Raw genomic sequence first — 23,658 nt, 5'->3', positions numbered from 1 at the left:
GCTTGGTCAAATCACCTTTAATTATCCAGCCATACCATTCCATTTTCTGTTCCACCTAGGATCGTGGCTGATGTGCTGTAGCCTATCCTAGCGGATTTTGGGTACACTCTGGACTGGTTGGCAGCCAATCACAGGCACAATTACACCCACTCATAAATTTTGAGAGTCTTTTGTGAACCTGCAAAGACTCAAACTCCATTACATAGGTTGAAACTGGATTAAAATCTTCTCCACCATCCAATTTGTGAGGTGGATGTGCCACATCTTTAATTAAACGTCCTTATTTGTTTGGTCATGTGTTTTTTTAAGACTGATCATATTAATCATTCCTCACAATAAATATCTACACTGATTTAACAAGGTAGAAAACACAAAACTCAACATGCAACTTTATTATTATTTTTATATATAAATATTAGATTCTCTTTACATTTTTAAATGATCATGAAGACATTCCTAGGAATCACAATGCGCCATCAATGGTGAACTATTTTTAGAACAGATGGCAGGCTATTCATGTTGTGGCTCCACGTCAGGGTTAGTTGTACATTCTGCCATAGCAGAAGAGCATTTAATTGTTCTGTCACTATACATCACTGGCATAGAGAGACGAGCATTATTTGTTGAAAAAAAAAATAGTGAAATTGGATCATTTCTTGTGCTTTATGACATTTCAGGACAAACTAATATGTAGTGGGACGGTGGTTGCGGTAACTGTCACTGTGCATTCACTGAGATCATCAGTCTTGAAAATATCTGAATATAAAGCTCAGTAAACCAACACTGAATACACATTAACATTTACTTGAGCATATTTTGGTAGGTTTTGTCTTGTGGAGTTATTTGGGTTAATGCCCGCTAGTCGTGGTGTGGATTAGTGCTGCACAACCATACATGCCCCTAATCACACAGTATTAAGCGCTTGGTCTGACAAGGGGAATATTGTTTAGTTGCCCGTCTCTTTACGTATTACTATTTACAATCAAAATCTAATTTTCACTGTTTTAGTAGGAATTGGCAGGCGACCTTTTAAATACACCCCCCCTCTTTTTTTCTTCTTAATTTTTTTTTTTTTACCAAAACGAAAAACATTTTGATCATTAGCATTATATCTAATTAAAATTGTTTGTATTTATTTCGAACATTTCCGTACGGGCATTTGAGATAGGCTATCGCAGTTTTACGAGAGACTTGCACGCTCAAGGCCAAAACACACACACACACACACACACACACACAAAATCAAACGTGGGAAAGTTATTAAATAGTTTTTTTATTTATTACATCTGTCTTTCCATTTGCTTAGTCAGATTATCGGCTCAATGTTTTGGCCTTGAAATATTATTTGTAGTAGCAACTAATATACAGTTGTACACCAAAAAAAACATTCAAAACCTGTTAGCTTCCTAACTGCTTTAAGGCTATTGATGAGTGTGGAGATATGGCAATAACAATAAAATTGCAATCGACAGTACGGTAAATATTCTCTATTAAAAATCATCTGTGCAAATACCTCAATTTGAGACGTTTTAAGACATTGCTGTGTACTAACTTTACGGAAATTAAAGGTGTAGGTTTCACCAACTAATCATGATTAGAAGCAAGGTTACAATTGCAAATCAAAAACAAAACACTGGGAAACACCGATACAAGTACGGACCATGAACAGATGTCACCTGTTTTGAACACTTGAGTACAGTGTTGCAGTACACCTTAAGGCCTCAAACCTCGATGCATGCGCTGTCATATTTAAATTTCTAAACACTTCGTACACCTTCATTATTATACATTTGTTAGAATCTCATCAGGTGACTACCAAAGCAATGACACGGTGACATCATTACTAAATATTTCACCAGGAAGAGACACCTTAGGCATGATACTGGATTTCTTTGAACCTATTTTGTCAAGTTTTTAAGGTAAATGTACCGCGAACAACACACAGTTAGCGATTAATTTTCTGACTGCAGAGGCATGTACAAGCATGCATCTGTTTCTGAGTGTGTTATCTAAAAAGATGATTAAAGTACATTTAGTAGTCAAGTAAACTGTGTCTAAAAATAAGCCCTATTGGCTAATACCTTTATTTTTATTTTTATAATTACGCTAAGTAAGAAGATATTTACAAAAGCCATAGTAGAGAGATGTATGGCAGTGATTCTGGAGTGTCTCCATACAGAGTAATGACCCGTCACAGATGAACATATTCAGGGATTCTGGAAGGGAGAGAACACATCCCACCCCATTCATGACGGTTACCATCAGATATTAGGACTTCTGTAAAATTTTCGCGTCCACAACGATGGCGGGATTCTCAATGTCGCCTTTGCTTTGAACCATTCTCAGCTCCAGCTGTGCAGGGCTGGGCCTTTTCCCCGGGCCGGCTTTTTCTGAAGAGCAGAGCAGTTGATAACATTAACTTCAAAGAATAATGTTGTATTTTTTTTTTCCCTTAGATAATTATGGTGATTGGGTCAACTGAGTACAACCCCAAGGATGAGAACAAATTACAGCCAGAAGTCCGAGTAAAAATGAAATACCATTAGCATAATTAATGGTCCGCTTAATTACGTGGTGCATAACGGAAACAGTCTTTTCACAGGCAGCCTGTGGGGAAAACAGAAAAACAGTAGGAATGATTACACCAAGTGGTCATTATGACACAAGATTGAGAGCGTTGCAAAAGTCTGAACCTTCAAGTCTTTGGGGTGATGGTGAGTCCAAGCAAGCAACAAGGCAGCAAACAGGTCCCCCGTCCCCACGAACACAGCATCCACTTTGGGGATGTCCATGCTGATCTTCTGAATGCTAATTGTCCCATCTGGTTGTTCTACAGGACGGGAGTAAACAGCAATATTACGGGTGTGACGATTATTAGGTCTTGTTTGATTGCAGTGTGCTAGGATGACACAAATTGACCACAAAAAAAAAGGGATAAAAAACTATTATAATTCAATTTGTAACGGACCAAAAGCGGACTTTATTTTTTTTCCGTTTGGTGCGGTTCATATTCAATTGCAAGTATTGCGTAATCACATTGACCCGCGTGACGATCTGTGCTTCCATTGGACAAAATTAACGAGGGCTGAAGGCGTAGCAAAACCCGGAAATAGAGGAAAACATGAAATGCCGACGTGCTGCGTTACTGCTCTGCATATTTGTGGCGTTATTAGATGCAAGATATTTGCCAGCATCAAGAGTAGCTCATTTGGTGGTATCTGGTCGGTGCTGGATTTCACTTTCCCTTCTTTGGTCCTTCCTCGGGTCTCCTGACGGCCTCACGACTCTGGCTGGAACTGTTCGGTTTAGGTGAACGGTATGGGATTTTTTAATAGGTTTTAGCAGAACTAATGAATACACACACACTCGCACGCACGCACATACACATACTCACCCACATACAAAAAAAAAAAAAAAAAAAAAAAAATGGGAGCAATGATGATGACATGTCAAATCGGTAAAATTACCGAATGAACAATACTGAGCTCTCCAGGAAAAATTAAAAAAAAAAAAAATATATATATATATATATATATATATATATAAATAAAATAAAAGAGTAGCTCATTCAACGGATGTTCCGCGACGCTGTTTTTAATTTTGGAACGTGTCGTCGATTTGCGTGCAGTAACCGGAGGAGCCGTTGCTTGGCTACGGCGGCTTGTTAAGCCCAAAAAGGCGCATATGTCCTGCAGTTGGAGCGGATCAGCCGTGGTTTGTATTCAGACTGCCAAGCGAACCGCACAGAGTGCGTTTGGAAGCGGACCGAGACCACCTCAAAAAGTGGGTCTCGGTCCGCTTCTTTGGTCTGCACCAGGATTCGTTTGTGTGTATTCAGACCTGTCCGGATCAGCGTGGGAAACAAACTCTGGTCCGTTTAACCCTGGAGAACCCACGGGGTCAAATTTGGCCCCTATAAATTCTGCTACTCAAATAACAAAGACCTTTTTTCTTTTCTTTTTTTTTTTTACAAATTTAACTTCAAAAGTCCAGAGTGCCACTTCTGACCCCTGCATGGGGCCCTCTAGTGGATGAATATTGCACTTACATGAGCCAGAGTGGTGGTGACAAGATGGCTGGCAACATGCTGTTTTGTTAAGATGGAAATCAATCCAAACAAAACCATCTTCTCAGCAAACCATCAGATGGTAAAATTGTGTTTTTTTTTGTTCATCTATTTCATATCATGTTGCAGAATGCCGAGGAATATGTTTTATATTTATATTTTGATAAATTAGCAACTCTGAGCTAGTTTAAAAAAAAAAGGGTTAAAATTGAAAAAACATATATTTTGGTGTTCAGTGAACTTATAGCAGTCATTTAATGTATAATTCATAATTTTCCCAAAAATAAAAGGGTTCTTGGGTTCTCCAGGGTTAAAGCGGCGCAAACAGTGCAGGTCTGAATACACCCTAACAAACAGATGTACGAAGAGTGTAATACTCAGTGTTTTTATATTTTTTATATTATTGTACACAGAAGAAGCGGCTATGGTACTTCACCTATTTTTTGGCTCCCAAGGGCCACCAGGTATTGGCCTCCTTGACTTGAAGGCAAGTCGGTACTAGTAAGTACCACTGTTTTTGGACCCATTTTGTGAAGCAGCTCCATTGCCTGTGGAGTACACAAGACACACACTTGACTCACAACTTTGGACTCCTAAAATGGTCGATCTAATTACAAGGGGCCCCCACCATGAGAGCATCTTCTGTTGTGTGGATTTTCCTCCCAGTTAAAAGCCTGTTTAAGAAAAGCAGACGCATTTACTAGCATTTTTACTCCTATACTCCATCTCTAACCACGTCACACCAGTCGCTTTCTTTCTCCTCCTTTTGTTATAATTAAAAGGCTACTCACTCTGCTTCGAACTGGTTGGGGGTAAGGATGTCAGCCAAAGGCACTACTTTGTCCCGGTAGACTGGCAGAAGTTCCTCTGGGACATACTGGAAAAGGCGGCAAATCAAAGGTGTGTTATGACTTTTTTGTTTTAGGTTACCATCTCACTTCTGCTAAGAGTGTAAAAGTTCTTGGATGTAGACATCCCCAATGTATCCCATCAAACATCAAAATTAGCATGATCCCATTCTTATTTAATATTCTATAATGCGATAGGCATGCATAAATAGTGTATTAGTACAGAATTTAAGAATACTTACCATTGCACCATGGTCTCCCATTACAGGGTCACAAACTGTTGCAAAAAACAAAATAAAAAACAAAAAACAAAAAAACAGGACATAACTTATAAGAAGTTGTGGTTGTTCAAATTCGAATGGAATCTCTCAGTGTTGCACTCACCGTATACCAAACTGGGATTGGCCTTCTTGAGCTCTTGAACCATGTCAACCACGGTCATCAGGAAGGACGTGTCCCTGGTGTACCCTTGATAAAGAAAGTGGAAACAAAACATTTGCGTTAAATGATATGCAAACGTCAATTTGACTTGCCCTCGTACCTTAGACTCACCTGTGAGGATGTAGTCATAGTGGTTCACCTTATTGAGCTTGATGCCCTCATACAGCACGTTGAGCTCATCGGCTTTCAGGACTTGACCCTTCCAGTGGGCGTAGCCTAGAACATGAGACAAAAGTTGGATTATTGGTCTTTTTTCATGACATACAACATAACAATACAAAAAAGCAACATTGGCGCTTCCTCCTTTTTCGGTCTTAACACTGACTCACTGTGATGCAATCTTCCACTTCAACAGGGCCTCTACACTGACCAAAAAGAATGTCTTTATCAGGTTGCCAGTTTTCCCCCCCTTTTGGTGCCCCTTCACCACGAACCCACAACAAACCCCCACAGCTGTTCGGACTACAAATGAAAGGAAGAGCAACACACAAAAGGAGCGCCGAGTTCAATACGGGCCCTTCGCTGACCCTGAGGCCGGCCGGCAGAGAGCACCTCCTGCAGTGAGAAAGCTTTTACATGGGAAAATACTCTCGGACTTGACGGGATTGTTTTGAAGGACATTTTCATATTACAGGAGTGTAATTTAGCCTGCATGAACCCATTAGGCCCGAAAAAGAAGCACTAATTAATCTAAGAGGCTACTGTGCAATTATCTTCTACCATGTCTTCTACCATATTCTTTACATGTTTTGGTGTATAAAGCCCAGTGTAAGCTATGCTAACCACTTGATTCCCAAATCTTAAATGGTAATTACCGTATCACTTTAGTGATAATTGACTTGAAACTAGGGGGGTTAGAAAAAATCGATTTGGCAATATATCGCGATATTACAGCGCGCAATTCTGGAATCGATTCAATATGCAGCCAAATCGATTTTTAAACATCAATTTTTTATGGGAATATTCAACGAAACGTCTTACTTAGGGTTAGGATTTACAAATTAAGCATGGAAGAATGTTATATTAATGGAACATTAAGCCTTAATATTTGATTTCAGTGCTGTTCAAAAATAAAAGACTGCAACCTGAATTTTCAGATAAATACATTTTCATACAAATCTTACAGTGTACAAGTTTACTGATTAGTATTTTCTAAATTTGAGTAAAAAAAAAAAATCACAATAATCAATTAACAGATTGGTATCAGGATTAATCGGTATCGAATCGGATGGTGACCTATGAATCGAATCGCCAGGTACTGGGCAATTCACACCCCTACTTGAAACAATGCTGGCAAATCAAAACATTTGTTTTTTCTTAAAGAAGAAAAGTTTTTTTGTATTCCCAGGCTGTTCCTACAGTTGCTAACTGTAACTTAGTAGCGAAGTGTAAATTATTCCTTCAGGTAAATTGTTTGCAAGCAGGCCAAACCCGAAGTGGACGTGGATTATTAACGGCTAAGAGAGTACTGCATCATGTGGTCAAGTACTTTGTAAAGTATTAAAATCTGCATGTACCATATGGGAACACTGCAATGGAAAATGGGCACTCGACTACATCTATCTATCATTTCCACTTAACAATGTCTTTTATCTCACCCCGCCCCCTTTTTTCTTTTTAAACAGAGGGGAGGCAAGTCATTAACTCTATGTATACACTACATAACACCTTTATCTACACACCAAAGTCAACTGGTTAAATCGGTACATTGGACTTTCTCCAAACCACACGGTAAAAAACAAACGGCTAATTGTATTGCTTTTGCTTGTGACTATCATACGGATCAGCATATTGTTATCTCAGTGAAATGACATTTCATCCCATTTTTAGATAAAAATAATCCTCACAAATCAAATTACAACAATTCAAAGTCCATTGCTTTCAATGGAAAAGAGTGTCATTTCACAGAGTAAGACCACCATTTTGACTTGTTATGTAAACTCAGAATTTTTTATATGCTAAAAAGAAAATAATAGCACACTCAATTCCCTCAAGCGGGGCCTCTGTAAATGCATGAGCCAACCTGTGTGATTAGAGAACTGCACAGAGTTGATGGAGTCCACTTCAAAGCCCAGAACCTGAGAAAAGTTAAACAACAACAAATGTAGAATGAACAATCAAGTCCCTTCGAAAATCAGTCACAAGTTTGGGACCACCACTAGGAACATTGTAACAGCGCACGCGCACGCGCACGCACACGTCACGTTGTTGAACATTGGAATTGAATCAATTAACCAGTCTATCTAATATTACACTATTATACGTAAATAATGCAATAACAAGGACCCTAAATGTAATCATGTAAACCTGAACAAATAATAATAATAAATTAAAAAGAATGGCAGATTTATGTAGAGCATGTGTTCAAATTACTGACGCTGTTTAGTCACATTTGAACGCATCTCGTCTCTGCAGACATATGTGTGCCTGTTTCTATTTTTCATTCATTAGTAACGTCTTTTCCAGGTTATGAATACAAGACGTGAACATAACATGAAATGTATTACATAACGGGGCTGCAATATAATATTTAGTACTGTAGTACAAACATTATGCAAGAAACAATATCTACCTGCAGAGGGAATGTTGCCGACTTATTTCCAACATATCCTCGGACAACATGACTTTGGATGGACAACACGCGACATTCCATCGCCGCCATGAGCCAAACTGGGATTAAAAACACGAGACGCAATGGGCGAACAAAACAATTCCAAGAGCAACATTAAAACTCTGCTCAGCTCCGGACGCGCTGAAAGTTAGCATGGAGCCTGTCCGAGTAGTCAGCTGGAAAGGGCGACGAGTACAAGCACCCCTCACACCCCCACTGAACTTGCTTATTCAACTCATAGGCTTTTCCTCACATCGGGTTCTCGTGGGTTGGTTAAACGTCATCTTTAGGCGGACCGAGCAACGAATTTGCAAGTTGTACTTCTACTTCCGCATACACAAAAGTACCCGGATATAGTGTTCAGACGCCGACGAATGATGAACGGACTTGAAGCCAGAGGGAAGCCATCTTGCGTTGCCCCTGTTACTGTCAATTTGTTCGTTTTACGATAACAACTCTTAGTGTGTATTTTACGTAAATGAGAGACTGTCAATGAACCACCTTCACTAGTGCTCAGGTTTTTTATAACTTGATGTATATATTGCAGACCAATCTTTTGAGTAGCAATAGCATTCTTAATTACGAAATGTGCATGCAGCGTTTCACTCAGACTTATTGGTATAGCTATACTCAACAAAGGGTTGTGATATTTCCACCGTGCAAACAGAAAATAACGTGAAAACACCAGAACAAATACAGTATATTACTGTATTCGACTTCAAGTTAGGCGCGCTGAGCTTGTGGCAACGCAAGATGGTCGCCGGCAGCTTCTCTTCTCACTACGGCAACACCAACAGGACTACACGTCACGTTATAAATAGTTACACCAAAATTGACATCACATATCGTACACTTAAACACAAAACCTTTTAATTAGTCATTAACATTATAATTTCGTTCCTAACGTTTGCTTTATATATACACCCTCTTAAAAGACAACCACCAAGAGGTTTAAAACTTTAAGGTATTTATACTAAAAATGCACATGTTAATTATTGCATGCATTTATTGTACAGTATAATTTACATATGTAGTAATAATAACCTTTAGTTACGCAGCTCTCACCTACCGTTTTCTGCATTCGGACCAAGCCTTTGTCTTTTACGTATATGGCCACCAGATGGCAGCTCAAGACCTTTTGACATCCATCCATCCATCCATTTTCTTGGCCGCTTTTCCTCACAAGGGTCGCGGGGGGTGCTGGAGCCTATCCCAGCTGGCTTCGGGCAGTAGGCGGGGTACACCCTGAACTGGTTGCCAGCCAGAGTGGAATTATTTGTTTCATTCAATGAACAAAGATCCACCCCTCCTACCATTATAAACATTATGAATCTCCAATTAGTATATACAGTGAGTAACAACTATATTACAGCAAATGTCATACAAATAAAAAGAGCTCATCCAGCATCACGAATTGCTGTCATGTGATGTTACAGTTTTACCATTCCATTACCAGGAAGGAGGAATTTCAAATTTAATAGAATTATACCCAATCTGGAGCCAGCATGCAAGAGAAGTTGTTGACGTTTTTGATTCTGGGTTTGGTCTAAATAGTCGTCTTTGCATTGTACTCTTTTGTATAATTTATGTTCGTTCTACCCCCCGCCTTAATTAGAAAAAAATATACTTTATGTATCTATTTAAAGATCATATTTGTTATTGCTGTGGTTGTTGGTAAAGTGCTCTAGAAATAAAATTGAATACATGTTGATTTTTTAAAATGTGTTTTATGTATTTGTGCACTTTAATCACAGGCAACACGTGGGTTTTTAACTGGTCAAGTCCACTCCCAGTTTCAAACTCCATAGAGCATGCATTTTACCAACTAAATAGGAGCATTTTTGTAAAAAAAAAATCCAAGACCACTGACTACTCGTGGTTCTTGGGGGCTATTTGGTGGTCTAGAGCAGGGCACCATGTCCATGTTAGTTGTACCCTCTGCCATCTAGTGGAAGATCATTTAATTGTTTTTTCCTGTCACAATAGGTTGTGACATACTGTAGCTGAACAAATATGAATTATGTGTACCTTGTAAATAAAAAAAAATCCAATTAATTAAAATTGGATACCTTGCCGTGGCACACCTGATGATCTCTGAAGACACACTTTCCCGTGGGACAATAATCACAGTTTTAAGTTGTGCACATTTACAGCTCATATCATCTTCAAAATAGAAAACTCAGTGTATCCAAAGAAAATGTACTCAAGCACATTTAATTAGGATGGACATTTTGTCTTGTGGAGCTATTTGGATTATTGCCAGCTAGTCATACTGTGGATTGGTTAATTGATTTACTGTCTGTAAATAATGCATAATTAAAATCTATCATTAATTCAGTAAAATAAACTAGGTTGTATTTTATTACAATATATTGGAATTAATAAAAAATAATACAATAAAAATCATTTCACTTTTAGTGTATATATTGAAACTGCACTGTGGCATCCTCAATGGACCAAACAAGATTATAACGAAGCATGCCAACCCTGCTGACCATTCATGACTGGGGATTGTACGTGGACGTCACTAACAACGCAGGTGAACTATATTCCTCCGCGCAGCTTTTCGCGCACGGCCACCAACAGGAACTAGACCCGCCCGCCTGGCTGCGTCCGGGTTTGTCACGCTTACGTCCGAGGGGGCGGAGCTATGTAAGCAGCGGTCCTGACACGTAAGAGGCTCACGCAATTTTTCAAAAGGAAGAAGTTTCTTTCCCAGAAGTTAGATGAAGAAACAAGTTTATGTAGTTGACTTGTAGCTTTTCTGCAACCAACAACACCCTGGAGGCTCCTTAAAAAAACGCACCGGGACGCTCCGGTAGAGGAGCCGACTCGCCAACATGAGATTTCCAGCCCTCCTTTCTGCCCTGCGGTCGATGGGCCCGGTGGTAATCGGCATTTCTTTAGGATTCACCTTGAGTTTACTCAGTGTAAACTGGACAGAAGAAGCGTGTTATGCGGAGCAGGGTGCTCCTCTGGGTCGTGATGAACAGCCCAAAGGAGCCCGAAAGCCCAATTCCATTTCAGTCGTCAACGACGCGGAGTTGGATGCGGATTTCGAACCAAGAATTGTGCCGTATAAACAAGTCGAGCCGAGTACCCCTAAGAAAGTTTTCAGGTATGTATGGTGACTACAACTTTATTGCACAGCAACACACACGTCTCGGTATGTCAATATGTACAAAATGATAGATACAGTCACATTAGGTACATAATAATACAGTAAGCAGGGGGTGACCAAAACATTATTTTACTGCACTTTATACTGTATACATATACATATAGTGTTTAAAGCTTTATCTATCATCTTAAAAAAAACGTATTGTTATTATGTGTATATAAATTATTTTCCGCCCATTCAGTCATTTTCAAAACGAAGCCTTTAGGGTCGTCCCAGCTGACTTTTGGTGACACATGGTGAGTACACCCTGGCCTGGTTGCCAACCAATTGCAGGGCATAAAAAAAAAAGAAGAAGTTTTGTTTATAATTACCCACCCAAATCTAAAATAAAATTATTTTTTTTAAACGTTAAATGTACATTCATTTATTCAATAATGTCAATGTCTGAGGAAGGCGGCAGCGAACGCAGAAACTAGTAAAACGTTAAAAAATACAAAGCTTATTGTCTTAAAAAAGATTTGTTATACAAGACAACAAACTACATTCACTTTACTAGTAGTTTTTATTTTTGTTACAATACATCAATTGACTCATAATTGAATCAGACAAATGACTGATAAATCAATTTTAATTAACCTGCTAAATGAATGCAACAAATATTACAGACCTCTTGATTATATAACTGCTGTGGACCGGAGTAAAGAATGCAGTGGGCCAAAATTGGCCCCTTCTCTGCCCATCCCTGCTCTAAATCAAATACAGTTGTATCAAAATGTCAACATGTCCCTGTTCAGTGTTGTTTGACAGAACAATTGTTGGCAATGGTACACTATTTGTTTATTTTCTGGCATGCATGGTGCAGTTGTGGTTTGCATTTCTACCTACAATTGAGAGGTCCCGGGTTCGAATCATGGCACGGCCCTTCCTTTGTGGTGTAGGCATGTTCTCTCTGTGCATGTTGAGTTCATTGAAGGCTCAAGTTAGTGGTTCTAAAATTGGAAGTATTGAACCCTGCAAGTTTAGTATGTGCATTCACAGAATAGTTCGTAATTGGAAACACAGAATGTAATAAAAAAAAGAAATAAAAAAAAGAACGTTGCATCAGTTTCACACAAAATCACTGTTAAAAGAAAAAAACCCTAAAAAAAACAAATTTCATGCTAAAAACAAAAACATATCTCTAAGAATTTTGCTGCAAGTCAATGTAACGTTTGCTGTTACCTTACAGATAAGTTCAGGTGTGCCACGCTCATATCATTTTCGCAACAAAGTCTGTTCCTTTTCTATGGAAAAGGAATACAAAGGATACATTCTCTACCCCGCCTTCGCCCAAAGACATCTGGAATAGGCCCCGGCTTATCCACAATCCGAATGAAGAAAATCATAGACAACAGATGGACAATTTATTGACAATTTAATTAGATTTCTACTTCTATTCTATTTCCTTCCTTTTGATTTACAGAAAAAAGGGTTACTTCATCATCCCATAAACACCGTGTTCTACAGTCTATAAATATTTTTTTTTAATTTGCACCACCACCCTACATTACCGATAGTTCATACAGAACACTCACTCATTCCAGTGAGGAAGCTCTTAAATGACATGCAGTACATATGCTGAGCTGACATATTCAAATATGTCCACATTTTCCTGGAATCTGTCCCTGTTTAAATATTAGTCCTCCCCCCCAAGAGACTTAAATATTGAATCCCTAAGTTTCATTTAAAAAAGGAAATGCTTTCCAACAGAGTTGGGTTTTGTCGAGTTGTGCCGCACAGATGTTTACTTTCTAAAATAGCTTTTAGTTTGTGGTTGTTGTGACTTTAAGAGGGTCTTATTTGTTAAAAATATATCATCTTTGAATGAAGTTTTGTTTCAAAGAATTTATGAATGAATAAGTCAATGATTCATCTGAAGATTACTGTCTGTTGCCAAATGTACATTAATCATCTGTAATCACAGGTTTAAAAATAAACACGTTGCAATTACTTGGTCTTTAGTAGTCATGTTACTTATTTGAGACAACTAAAGAAGCTCGCATCATGGAATATATGCTACCATAGGCCTAAGGCGTAATCACTTCAAGTAGAAGTTAAGTCAGAAATGTTCTTTGAAATAATATCTACTAGTCTAAAAATGGTACTCTGCGTTGGTGGAAAAAGAATTGACCTATTTTAAGCAATCTTAGGGCAGAGTTATTTCTTGACTGGAATTTATGTGAAAGTGCCCTTAGCCACAAATTACCGAACCCAGAAAACAGGTGAGATTGGATTTTTGAACCTGTTGTTTCGGTGTCTCTTTCAGGGCCAAATATATAAGTACGGAATTGGGGATTCGCGAGCGTCTGTTTGTTGGAGTCCTGACGTCCAAAAACACCATTAACACCTTGGGCGTAGCTGTCAATCGCACCATCAGCCATCATCTGGACACCGTGGTCTTCTTCACCGGCACACACAACCGCAAAGCCCCCCACGGCATGCTTGTAGTCTCGCACGGAGACGAAAGACTCATCTGGAACATGTTTCAGACCATGAAGTACATTTTCGACCATTATATCAACGAGTACGACTGGTTTTACTTCGTCCAAGATGACGTCTACACAGAAGCCGACAGGATCAAAGATCTTGTGGATCACCTGAGTATGAATCAAGAAGTTTACATGGGCAGTCCAGAGGAGTTTATAGGCGGCGAGATGGAAGGCAGCTACTGTTACGGAGGGTTTGGGTACATCCTGTCTCGAACCTTGCTGCTTCGACTTCAACCCTTCCTGGAGAATTGCAGGAACGACATTTTGAGCGCCAGGCCTGACGAGTGGCTCGGGAGATGCATCATTGATTACACGGCTACGAACTGTGTCAGTGACTTTCAGGTAGGTTACAGGTTTTCAGGTATGTTTTTTAAGATGTGGTCTTTAGACTTATCACATTGGACAAGACATGTTACAAGTGTAGTCCTTTGTGGGTATTTTCACTTTCAGTCTTCATTTAGAGGGGGAAAAACACATTTTATGGTTGAGATCAGACCACCGACTTGACGATAGAAGGACATTGCAATGTTTTGCATTCAAAAGTTATTCACTTGATTTTTGTACCAGTAACCCGTTTACAGTTTTTCAAGATCAGTCATTTGTCTTTTTTTTTTTTTTTTGCAAGCAGAAATTTGAGAGCGCTCTCTATTGGCAGTGAACTCCACTTAAGGCATTTCACAACATGCAAAAGTTAGGCGGAAAGTATTTTTTCCTATGCACTGTGAAGCGTCATTTTATCAGTTCTGTAAGTACTTCGGTAAATTTGAAGGGGAAGTCAACCTTAAACATTTCTTGACAAAAATTTGTTATAGGTGACCTCGCTAGTCTAAACATGACATTCTGATTAATATTAAATTTGTGTATGAGTTATGCAGCAAAAGCCAGCCGTTTTTGTCCATCTCAGGGGGCGGCCATTTTGCCACTTGCTGTCAAATGAAGATGACATCACAGTTGCTCAGGTCTCAGGTAAGAACCAATCACAGCTCCGCTTCAGAAAACAGGTGAGCTGTGATTGGTCGTTACCTGAGACCTGAGCAACTTTGATGTCATTTTCACTTGACAGCAAGTGGCAAAATGGCCGCCTTCTGATATTGATAAAACTGCTGGATTTTCCGCTAATGCAATATTAACCAAAATACTGTATTTAGACTGCATAGAACATATTATTGTCAAGAAATTTTGGGGGTGTAAATGGTGATGTCCCATACACCTCGCATGATGTGGTATGATTTGGATCCTAAGCTGTTCCTGTCCTTCTCCGTGCTTTTCTCTTGGCATGGATAGTTGACTTTGGTTTCATCTGCCCATATAAAATCAGATTCTTGAACACCAGAGTTTATCTGCATTTTTCGGTTAAATCTAATCTGTCTGTGATGTGAATGTTATCAGCGGTTGTCATCTTGATGTGAAAATTCTTTCCATTTATGAAGGTGTCCCTAGATTGTAGATTTTGACAAGGATACAGCTACCTACATTCTACTCCTTTTTATTCTCGACTTCTGTTTATGCCACGAAGTGTTGTTTTGCTTTGCAAAGAAAGGATGATTTTGTAATCATCCACTTTAGCTGTCTTCTGTGGGTTTTTTTTTTGATTGTTTTTTAGGCCTTTGTTGTTTCTTGTGAGGTGTAATTCCCAAATGTTAAATGCTGTATTTTTGTGAAAAGTTTGAAATGGTACATTTAACTAAATGACTTCTTGAAAGTTTTATTTAACATTTTACACATTGTGCTGGTCGTTAGGGGCATCATTCTAGCGGTGGTACTTGTATTACAGAGTGGGTTGCTAATACTCTTTCTTTTTTCTTTTTTTCCCCAAATTGTGTCAGTGTCTGCTGTAAAGGGGAAAGAAATCGAGAAAAGCAGAGAACATTGTAAATCTCCCGTTGTTCAAACTATGTCATTGTAACATCATTGGTGTTGAAGTTCAGACGGGCTTGAAGTTGGATGAGTTAAATGTTGTCAGTGATGTTAGAAACGACATGCCATCATACCTATTCCATTTTGGCATCAGCTGGTTTGGGATTTTCTTCATCAATCATCCTGGAGCATTCGGAAAACTGTTACAAGATTATAAAGTACTGCCAGGCGTGGTGTCCCAAAAGCTAACCCATATTCTTCCATAGCTGTGCGGGTACTATGACTACTAGACAGAATATAAATATTCCTATACTTAAAAAAAAAAAAAAGAGAGTCCATTGAGTCAAGGCAAACCAAAATTTATGGAAAGAAAAACAATTGGAACTTCCATAGAGGCTCACACAATGAAAGAAATAGAGACGTGGGAAGAGAACATTAATTTATATTCTCAGACAAAAATTGGTCATGTCTCGACAGGGAGTGACCTTCCTGTCCCGTTCAGCAGTCTTAATTCTTAACTCTTTTAATAGCTTGATAAATTGGATTCACTCAATCACTCAAGCTCTTTAGGTGGTTACTTTGTTTACTGTACATCCTAAATGACATCATTTTCGTTTGCTGTTATTTGGTTTACTTAATCCTAACCCCATTCAATTCCAAATTCATCCTTCGTGCTGCTTTTCACTGTAGCTTAATATTATTTAATTATTTAAAATATAACAGAGTTTCCGCTGGTCATTAAAAATGATTAAAAGTCATTACATGGATTTGACTGAAATAAAAGCATTAAATACGATGTTCAGAGGCATTCAGAATTTAAATAAAACTGATGTAGGAACATTGTTGTTCATGCTTTATTTTGCATACAGCATTATGCAAAACACTACACACAATTTAGCAATACTACATGTGATACAATTTTTTTTGTGGGGACTGGTGACTAGTTGTAATTTACAATGAACAAAATGGCCCGGAGTTCACGAGTTGCTTAATGTTCCAATTACCGATTGCTCTGAATTGTGCTGCTTCTGTCACCAATGTCCAACATGAAACAGTAATGCCATCAAGTGGCACAAATCTATGACTCAATATTTCACAGTTTTTTTAAAAAACTTTTTAGTCTTTTCAACTTCAAATAATGTTATGAATTACTGACAATAAAATTACTGTATCAATGAACTTAAAAATATTCAATCCCAGTTGTGTTTTGTAACCATTTTTGTCCACTTTTATGTTAATAAGACCATAAAAAACGTGAAAAAATATTATGGAATTCATGCGATTAATTATGATCAAAAATCGTAATCAACTGACAGCTTTAATATATAAATGTATGTATGTATGCCCATCTGTGTATATACAGTAATTAGTTTTAAATTGTGTTAAAAACGATATTTAAAAGCATTCTGTTAGATTTGTTGATACCTGTATAAAACAAACAAGATTTCCTTTCTATTTAAAAGCTGTTTCTGCCATGCTGAATATTAGCTTCTCTTCTTTCTACTTCAGGGGCTCCATTACCACCATTATCAGTTGGGCAAAAACTCCGATCCAAGCAAAGAGCAGAGTGAGCAGTTTAGAAGAGCCCTGACTGTCCATCCAGTGTCTGACCCTGAAGAGATGTACCGGCTGCACAAACACTTCACCGAGATTGAACTGCAGAAGACTTACGACGAGATTGCTAAAATCCAGGTAAGCTGATTTTCAAGTGTCACAAATCACCCGTTCTCTCTGAGCTAGATCCAGAAAACTTGTGCTCAAGTTGTCGCACTGGCACAGTCACAGTCACATGAAATGTGTGATGATTCTACTTGTCCATCCACAGGCAGAAATAAAAAATGTCAGCGCGGACGCCTTTGACGGTAACCGAAGTGCCCAGTGGCCGATAGGAATCAGCCCACCTTTTGAACCAAAGTCTCGCCATGAAGTTATAAAATGGGACTACTTTACAGAAGATGATATTTATTCATGCGTCGACGGGTCCCCTAAGTGCGATCTGCATGGCATTGACCGCATGGATGTGGCTGATGTCATTGACGTCGCTATCGGAGAGCTGAACAAGAAGTACAATCCAATTTTGCACCTGAAGAAGCAGCGTCTGATTAACGGCTACAGGCGCTTCGACCCAACCCGGGGCATGGAGTACACCTTGGATTTACAGCTCGAGGCGGTCAGCCAAAAAGGTCACAGTCATTCCATCAGCAAGCGCGTTCATCTGCTCCGACCCTTGAGCCAGATAGAGATAATTCCCATGCCCTATGTCACAGAAGGTACGAGGGTTCATGCCATTATACCGACGACCGCGTTGGAGCGGGACCACGTTGAGCGTTTCTTAAAAGTCTTTGCCGCTAACGCCTTTGAAACGAGTGAAAACATCATCCTGACGTTTCTGTTCATTTACGATCCAGTGGAAGCGCAGCAAGTTAACCAGAATGATATCTTCGCCGGCGTTAAGACTCAGATAAACCTCTACGAGCGCAAATACCCTACGGTGAAAATCCCTTGGATAAGCGTCAAGACGGAAACGCCGTCTCAGATCAAATTGATGGATATCATCTCAAAGAAGCACCCGGTTGACACGCTCTTCCTCCTAGCTAGCGTCAACACCAACGTCAACTCCGAGTTTGTCAACCGCTGCCGCATGAATTCCATTAACAACTGGCAAGTGTTCTTCCCCATCCATTTCCAGAATTACAACCCCGACGTGGCCTACCACAGCCAGCCGCGTCCGGCCACAATCGACCTGCTCAAGGAATCGGGACATTTTGACCGCCGGTCATTCGACGAAGCTTGTTTTTACAACGCAGACTACATGGCGACCCGCACCAAAATGGTCGCAGACGTCCAAGAGAACGAGGACATCCTGGAGACCCTGGACATTTATGACATGTTCGTAAAATACTCCGGCCTGCACGTATTCAGGGCGGCAGAGCCGGCGTTACACCAGGACTACCGCTACCAAACCTGCAACCCGCGGCTCAGCGAGGACGTCTACCACAGGTGTGTTCAGAGCAACTTGGAAGGGGTCGCTTCTCGCTCCCAACTCGCGATGCTGCTGTTTGAAAACGAGCAAGGAAATAGCACTTGAGAGCAAACGGCCAAACGTCCGCGGCCTGCATGTGACATGAAAAGCCGGGTTTCCTCTTCACACACATTGTAGTCTATTTTTAGGGCGTGGAACCAGCTGGCGAAAATGAATGCATTGCTGTTCTGAATTCATCTTGTTTACAACGCCGCGCAACGAGCAACGCGGCCCAACGCGGCTGAACTGTGAGCAAATTGTATTGGCCACTCATTCTTAGTGTTCAAAAATATTTTAATATTATTGAATTGAAAGACATGCGATTGTCAAAGAAGTAGTGGATTTCTTTGGCCACTGTAGCAATTTAATGCTAACACAAAGGATGGGACGGAATGAGAAAGTGTTTTCAGAGGCTGTTAGCAACAAAACATCGACTGCCGCAGGCACACATTAAATAGAGAATGTAGTCGCGCAATATCAAACCAATGTATAGACTGCAAGGGAAACTTCCAAGATCAAAAGATACAAAACAAATTTTTTTATGCTGTTCCCCCGCCATTGCAAAAAAAACAGTTGCCAGCTGTGACAAACTACGTGACAGTTCAGTGGCGTTCGATCACGTTGCTCGGAAGTGAGGCAAACGAGTACCCAAAAATCAAAGGACTTGCCTACCATTGTCATTTTGCAATAAGTGATTTTTAACCACTACGTTCCAGAAGTGCAGGTAGTCCATCCAGTTTTTCACGATCGGGTACTGGCAGGTGCCAAATCGGCTCCACAGTCGCACAACAAACCTCTTTCTCTACTCGTGTATGTTTCAATATTAACCAGGGTCTTCTTTATCTCGGATCTTGGTTTTGCACTAGGGGGCAGTCTGCAATTGTTTGTGATGGGCAGAGCCTGGTTTGCTTTTTCTCGAGTTTTCATGTCGGTCAGTCCAAGTTAACCTAAGATATTTACGCAGTAAATGAAAAGACTGTATTCGGTCTCAGTCTAAACTAGAGTGGAAGAGAGTTTTTTGTTTTTTAAAACTCACTCAAAAGTTTAGGAACGATCACAGAACCTTCAGGTTGGGAGATGAGAGTGTTGATTTTAAAAATAGTTTTTAAATTATATATATTTGACTCTCTTCCGGGTGTAAAGTTTAGACTAAGACCAAATATAGTCTTTTTCAAAGTATTTTTATATTTTTTTAATTTACTGTGTAAAAGTGGTTTGCACTGTTACAGAAGAGTGTCTTGGGTTTCAGCCTGTTTTGTGTTTGGAGTTGGCGTGTTCTTCATATGCCTGCTCTGGTTTTCACTTGGTGTTCCCTACACCCTCACTGACCAAAAAACATGAACTTTGGTTCATGAAATGTGTTCATTTGCATGATATAATGGAACGTCTGTAGATATGCATCGAAATGCGCACCCGCAGGTTGTGTGCCCGTTCACGATGTCCCAGATGTGAGCCTATTCAAACAAAATTGCTGTAATTGTGCCTTGAAACTGATTTGCATCAGACGGTTCTTTCGTAAAGTCGTATTTATGTTGCATGATAGTATTTGAAGTCAGGTGCTGATATTGCTGTTTTGCGCCAGTCTTTAGGTTCGATACGCCGCGCTTAGCCAATGTTTGTCGCGATGTTGCGTGACAAATTGCTTTAGGAGGCCCAGTTGGGAGCAAGCAAGCGCCTTTCCACAAGTTGTGTACGTGCCTCAAACCACGGACTGGAGTATTTCCTGGCAGTCTTTGATATAAGGAGACGTGTGTGCATTTGAGTTCTTGAATTCTCGACTCTATATTACGAAAGATGTGAGAACTATGAAAAGTCGCAGGAAAAGGACACGGTAGAAATTGTGGTGGGAACAATGTTTGTCGGTTTTGCGTTTGTGTGGTCTGTAAGAGCTAATCTTTCAACTTGCAAAGGTTTTAAACGGCTCCAATTTAAATCCCACTATTCATTGTCCTCTTTGTTTTCTTTTGTTCTATTTACATTTAAAGCCAAGTGCAAAAGCTTTAATAGAACAGTTTTACTGAAATGGTAGAAATAGTCGTAGGAATGTTTAAAAAAAAAAAAAAAAAAAAAAGGTTACTGAAGAAGTGCAATATTGCTGCTAACGCCACTGTTGAACTACCGGATGGCGTTTACTTGACAATACTATATATGGTACTTTTGTGTGCGCGCGTGTGTGCATGTGTGTGTGTGTGTGTGTTCTCACACAGACATGGAATCAAACAGTTAGGTACAAGGGATTAAAAGTAATCCATGTTTGGCAAGATTGCGCTAAATGCAAGGGTTTGATCTGTGCCATGTTGATGCCCCTCGGCATGCTTCTGGAGATCGTCCAATGAGAATTGAAGACGGCTTTTAAGGCAGGAAATGCTCCAAGAAGGCCAAGAGCGAGGAATAAAAGCACAGATTTTTTTTCTTTCTTTCTTTTTCTTACTGTGATTCACACAATGATTCAATGATAAAAGCAGCACTGAGCTGGAAATGATGGTAATGGAAATATTAAAGGACTCATGTGTAGGGTTCAGTAACATATGTAAGTCATTTTTCAACCACACTAAATTTGTGTACTTGATTCCTAATTGTCGTTGATATGATGAAACGTCATCGATCCTACACTTTAGGTTGATTTTTTTTTTTTTAAATGTTTAAAACCGTTTTGCTGTATTTTTGTAACTATTCTAAATCACAGACCGTCTTCTTGCTGTCACTCAACTGTGTGATTTTTTTAATTTTTTTTTATAAGAACAGTTGGTTTTTTTTTGCCAAGACAATGCTCTGCTGAATGTTTTTCTACGAAGAGTATGAAACAATGAACCAATAATTGTTAACCTTCCAAAAACCACTGTGAATTTTGGCTACAAGAAAAATACTTTTGTGTGATTTGTGTGTGTTCACCAAAGCCAGCAAAGTAGGACAATGTTGAACTATGCTGTAGACTGTTTTATAACAACGCACTAATTGTGTAGACACTTTGTAAGGCCTTTTTAATTCCACACGTCACCCAATGTTATCTGATGAACACCCTTGCTGTTACTTTTTTCTTTTTATTGTGGCATTTGGCCTTGATGACCATTTAAATATTTGTTTTCGATGAAGCAATAGTCAAACAGTATTTAAGTACTTTTTTTTTTTTTTTTTTACTACATATGTTTTTGCCATCTATGATCATGGACCCAAATGTGTTTGATGGATACTGGTACTAATTTAACCAAAGCAAGTGAAGCAAGACTAGTTGATGCTCAACGTTTTTCAATTGTTGCTGTAATTACCAATCAAATGTGAAATGCGATTTTTAATTAAATAAAATGTGTTATGAAGATGTTAGAGTTGATATATTTTTTTAAACACCTTCTTGTTTGTTTCTAAATTGTAAAATTAAGTTTGTCCTTTAGGTGTCAGCAGAAGAGCGTGTTACCATTTGCAATACTCTCAGTAGCACTTGTGAGCAATATGAAATCTGATAAATATTTCGAGCAGAATTCCTTTTATTGGGTTTCTTGACATGTTCTTTACCATTAGCATTCCTGTCCATGTTGGACCTGAAGCAGTTTTCGTCTGGTTTAGGTAAAAGCAGGGAAAATATTGCATACGTAATTACAGTTTTAGTTATGTCAAGGGTCCGTATGTACTCCCCCGAGGCATGTCGTAAAACCACATAATTACAGAGCAGCTGGGACTTAATTGTAAGCCATGATTTTCTACTTGGTTTTATGCACTTTCTCCTCCCGCACAGAGGCCATATTTGCATCAAATGATCGAGGAACTGATTTAGATTTCCCTGACAGTTTGGGTTCATGTCAAGGTTGTGTTGAAAAGTCACGCGTTTTGACATTTAAGAGAATATTTGTCAGGAAGTCATCAAATAATTTGATGCTAAAACCCAACTACTGTGTGTGTGGCACCTTGTGTCACGGTTTGCGGAGTGGAGGACCTTAATGCAGGAGAACCACGGCAGGGATGCGTGTTAAACTGAACATGATTTATTTAACAAAAACACTAACAAGGGTACTGGGTAAACAAAACCAACAAAGATCTGAAAAGACCAAAAATCAAAGAAACAACAAAAACAACAGTGGTGACAGTGACAATGATCCAACAAAGACTGAACAAAACCAGCGAACTAAATACAAGCCAACCGACGAGACAACGAGAGACACCTGGACAAGACACAAGTGGCTGGGGGAGATGATTGGATGACACAAGGGAACAGGATGACGAGTACAGGTGCGAACAAAACCATACAAGTCAGACAGGACACCAATCATAACACCTTGCTAACATTTTAAATGTATTTAGGCTTGCGACCATTCATTACATGTATAATGGCTCTCTTCCAAGTTGTACGGGTAATTAGACTTGCACTCACATGTCAAAAACATTTCTAATGTAACATTCAAAACCACAAAGATTCAAAGTAAAATAAAATGTAATTTTAAATTTGACATCAAATTAATCATTGAAGAAAGCTGAGTGATTTTTGATTTGCTGATTTTTTTTTCTGTCATGTCCACTTTTTGACAAACATTTAGTCCATTAAAGTCAACCCCAAAAATGTCTTTACAATATGTTCTATACAGCAACACTACTCCCCAAAAATTGTGTCCTGATTAATTTTGCATTTGTGGAACATGAATGAAGCAGCAAAATCACTGATCTGAATATATGACCGGATAGCCGATCGGCCAAGACTTTTGAAGCCGCGGGGCAGCCATATTGCTCCTCCCAAGAAACATTTCTCAGCATACGATCCTTTACATTTACAGTATCGAAATTGGAGAACATTTGAGACAGTACTTAGCAAAAGCAGCATGATTTATGATCTTTTAATTTGTTAACCATAAACAAGAGGAATTCAGACATTTCACAACTTGCTTTAAATACATCTAGAAATTATATGCTAAATGATGTTTACAGGAGGAAACGTGTAGATTTTTAAAAATGAAAGAATTATAACTGTAATTCAACAAAAGATGCCTCTGCCAAATCTAATATTGGGACCTAAAGAACTGAGCGATAAAAAAGAAAAAGGGGTTTTCAAAGCGGCACATACTGTCCACTTGTTAATATTTTTTATTTTTTATTACTTGTTAAAAAAAAATAGTGACCACCCCGCCACGGGCCCTATACTAACTGCCTACGAGTTGTATGTGTCTAATCTGTACGTATA

General features: G+C 39.1%; 2 protein-coding genes across 2 annotated transcripts; one reads left to right on the top strand and one right to left on the bottom strand.

Moving 5' to 3' along the window:
• Window positions 1–1,257: 1,257 nt before the first annotated feature.
• Window positions 1,258–8,287, bottom strand: LOC144060938 (pyridoxal kinase-like). Its single transcript, XM_077580901.1, has 11 exons — window positions 7,928–8,287; window positions 7,379–7,433; window positions 5,467–5,571; window positions 5,299–5,382; window positions 5,157–5,191; window positions 4,858–4,943; window positions 4,695–4,740; window positions 4,503–4,614; window positions 2,694–2,830; window positions 2,541–2,607; window positions 1,258–2,390 (listed from the first exon to the last, which is right to left on the bottom strand). Exons 1-11 carry the CDS (start codon window positions 8,015–8,017, stop codon window positions 2,269–2,271), a joined length of 939 nt encoding a protein of 312 aa, XP_077437027.1. The 5' UTR covers window positions 8,018–8,287; the 3' UTR covers window positions 1,258–2,268.
• A 2,313-nt stretch (window positions 8,288–10,600) lies between these two features.
• chpfa (chondroitin polymerizing factor a) lies at window positions 10,601–21,810 on the top strand. The gene is made up of 4 exons (XM_077580703.1): window positions 10,601–11,084; window positions 13,393–13,957; window positions 16,982–17,164; window positions 17,298–21,810. Exons 1-4 carry the CDS (start codon window positions 10,807–10,809, stop codon window positions 18,558–18,560), a joined length of 2,289 nt encoding a protein of 762 aa, XP_077436829.1. The 5' UTR covers window positions 10,601–10,806; the 3' UTR covers window positions 18,561–21,810.
• The last annotated feature ends 1,848 nt before the right edge of the window (window positions 21,811–23,658 follow it).

Source organism: Vanacampus margaritifer, chromosome 11, assembly GCF_051991255.1.
Source record: "Vanacampus margaritifer isolate UIUO_Vmar chromosome 11, RoL_Vmar_1.0, whole genome shotgun sequence".
Classification (NCBI taxonomy): Eukaryota; Metazoa; Chordata; class Actinopteri; order Syngnathiformes; family Syngnathidae; genus Vanacampus; species Vanacampus margaritifer.
The sequence above is the reverse complement of the archived record's forward strand: the minus strand, read 5'-3'. Positions and strand labels throughout refer to the sequence as shown.

Bases quoted from the DNA above. Each gene is read 5' to 3' on its own strand.
- chpfa (XM_077580703.1), top strand. From the start codon at position 10,807: ATGAGATTTCCAGCCCTCCTTTCTGCCCTGCGGTCGATGGGCCCGGTG. The intron at 11,085-13,392 runs GTATGTATGGTG...TGTCTCTTTCAG, and splicing joins ACCCCTAAGAAAGTTTTCAG to GGCCAAATATATAAGTACGG. The intron at 13,958-16,981 runs GTAGGTTACAGG...TTTCTACTTCAG, and splicing joins ACTGTGTCAGTGACTTTCAG to GGGCTCCATTACCACCATTA.
- LOC144060938 (XM_077580901.1), bottom strand. From the start codon at position 8,017: ATGGCGGCGATGGAATGTCGCGTGTTGTCCATCCAAAGTCATGTTGTC. The intron at 5,383-5,466 runs GTGAGTCTAAGG...TTCTTTATCAAG, and splicing joins CTATGACTACATCCTCACAG to GGTACACCAGGGACACGTCC. The intron at 2,391-2,540 runs GTATTTCATTTT...TCTGCTCTTCAG, and splicing joins GACCATTAATTATGCTAATG to AAAAAGCCGGCCCGGGGAAA.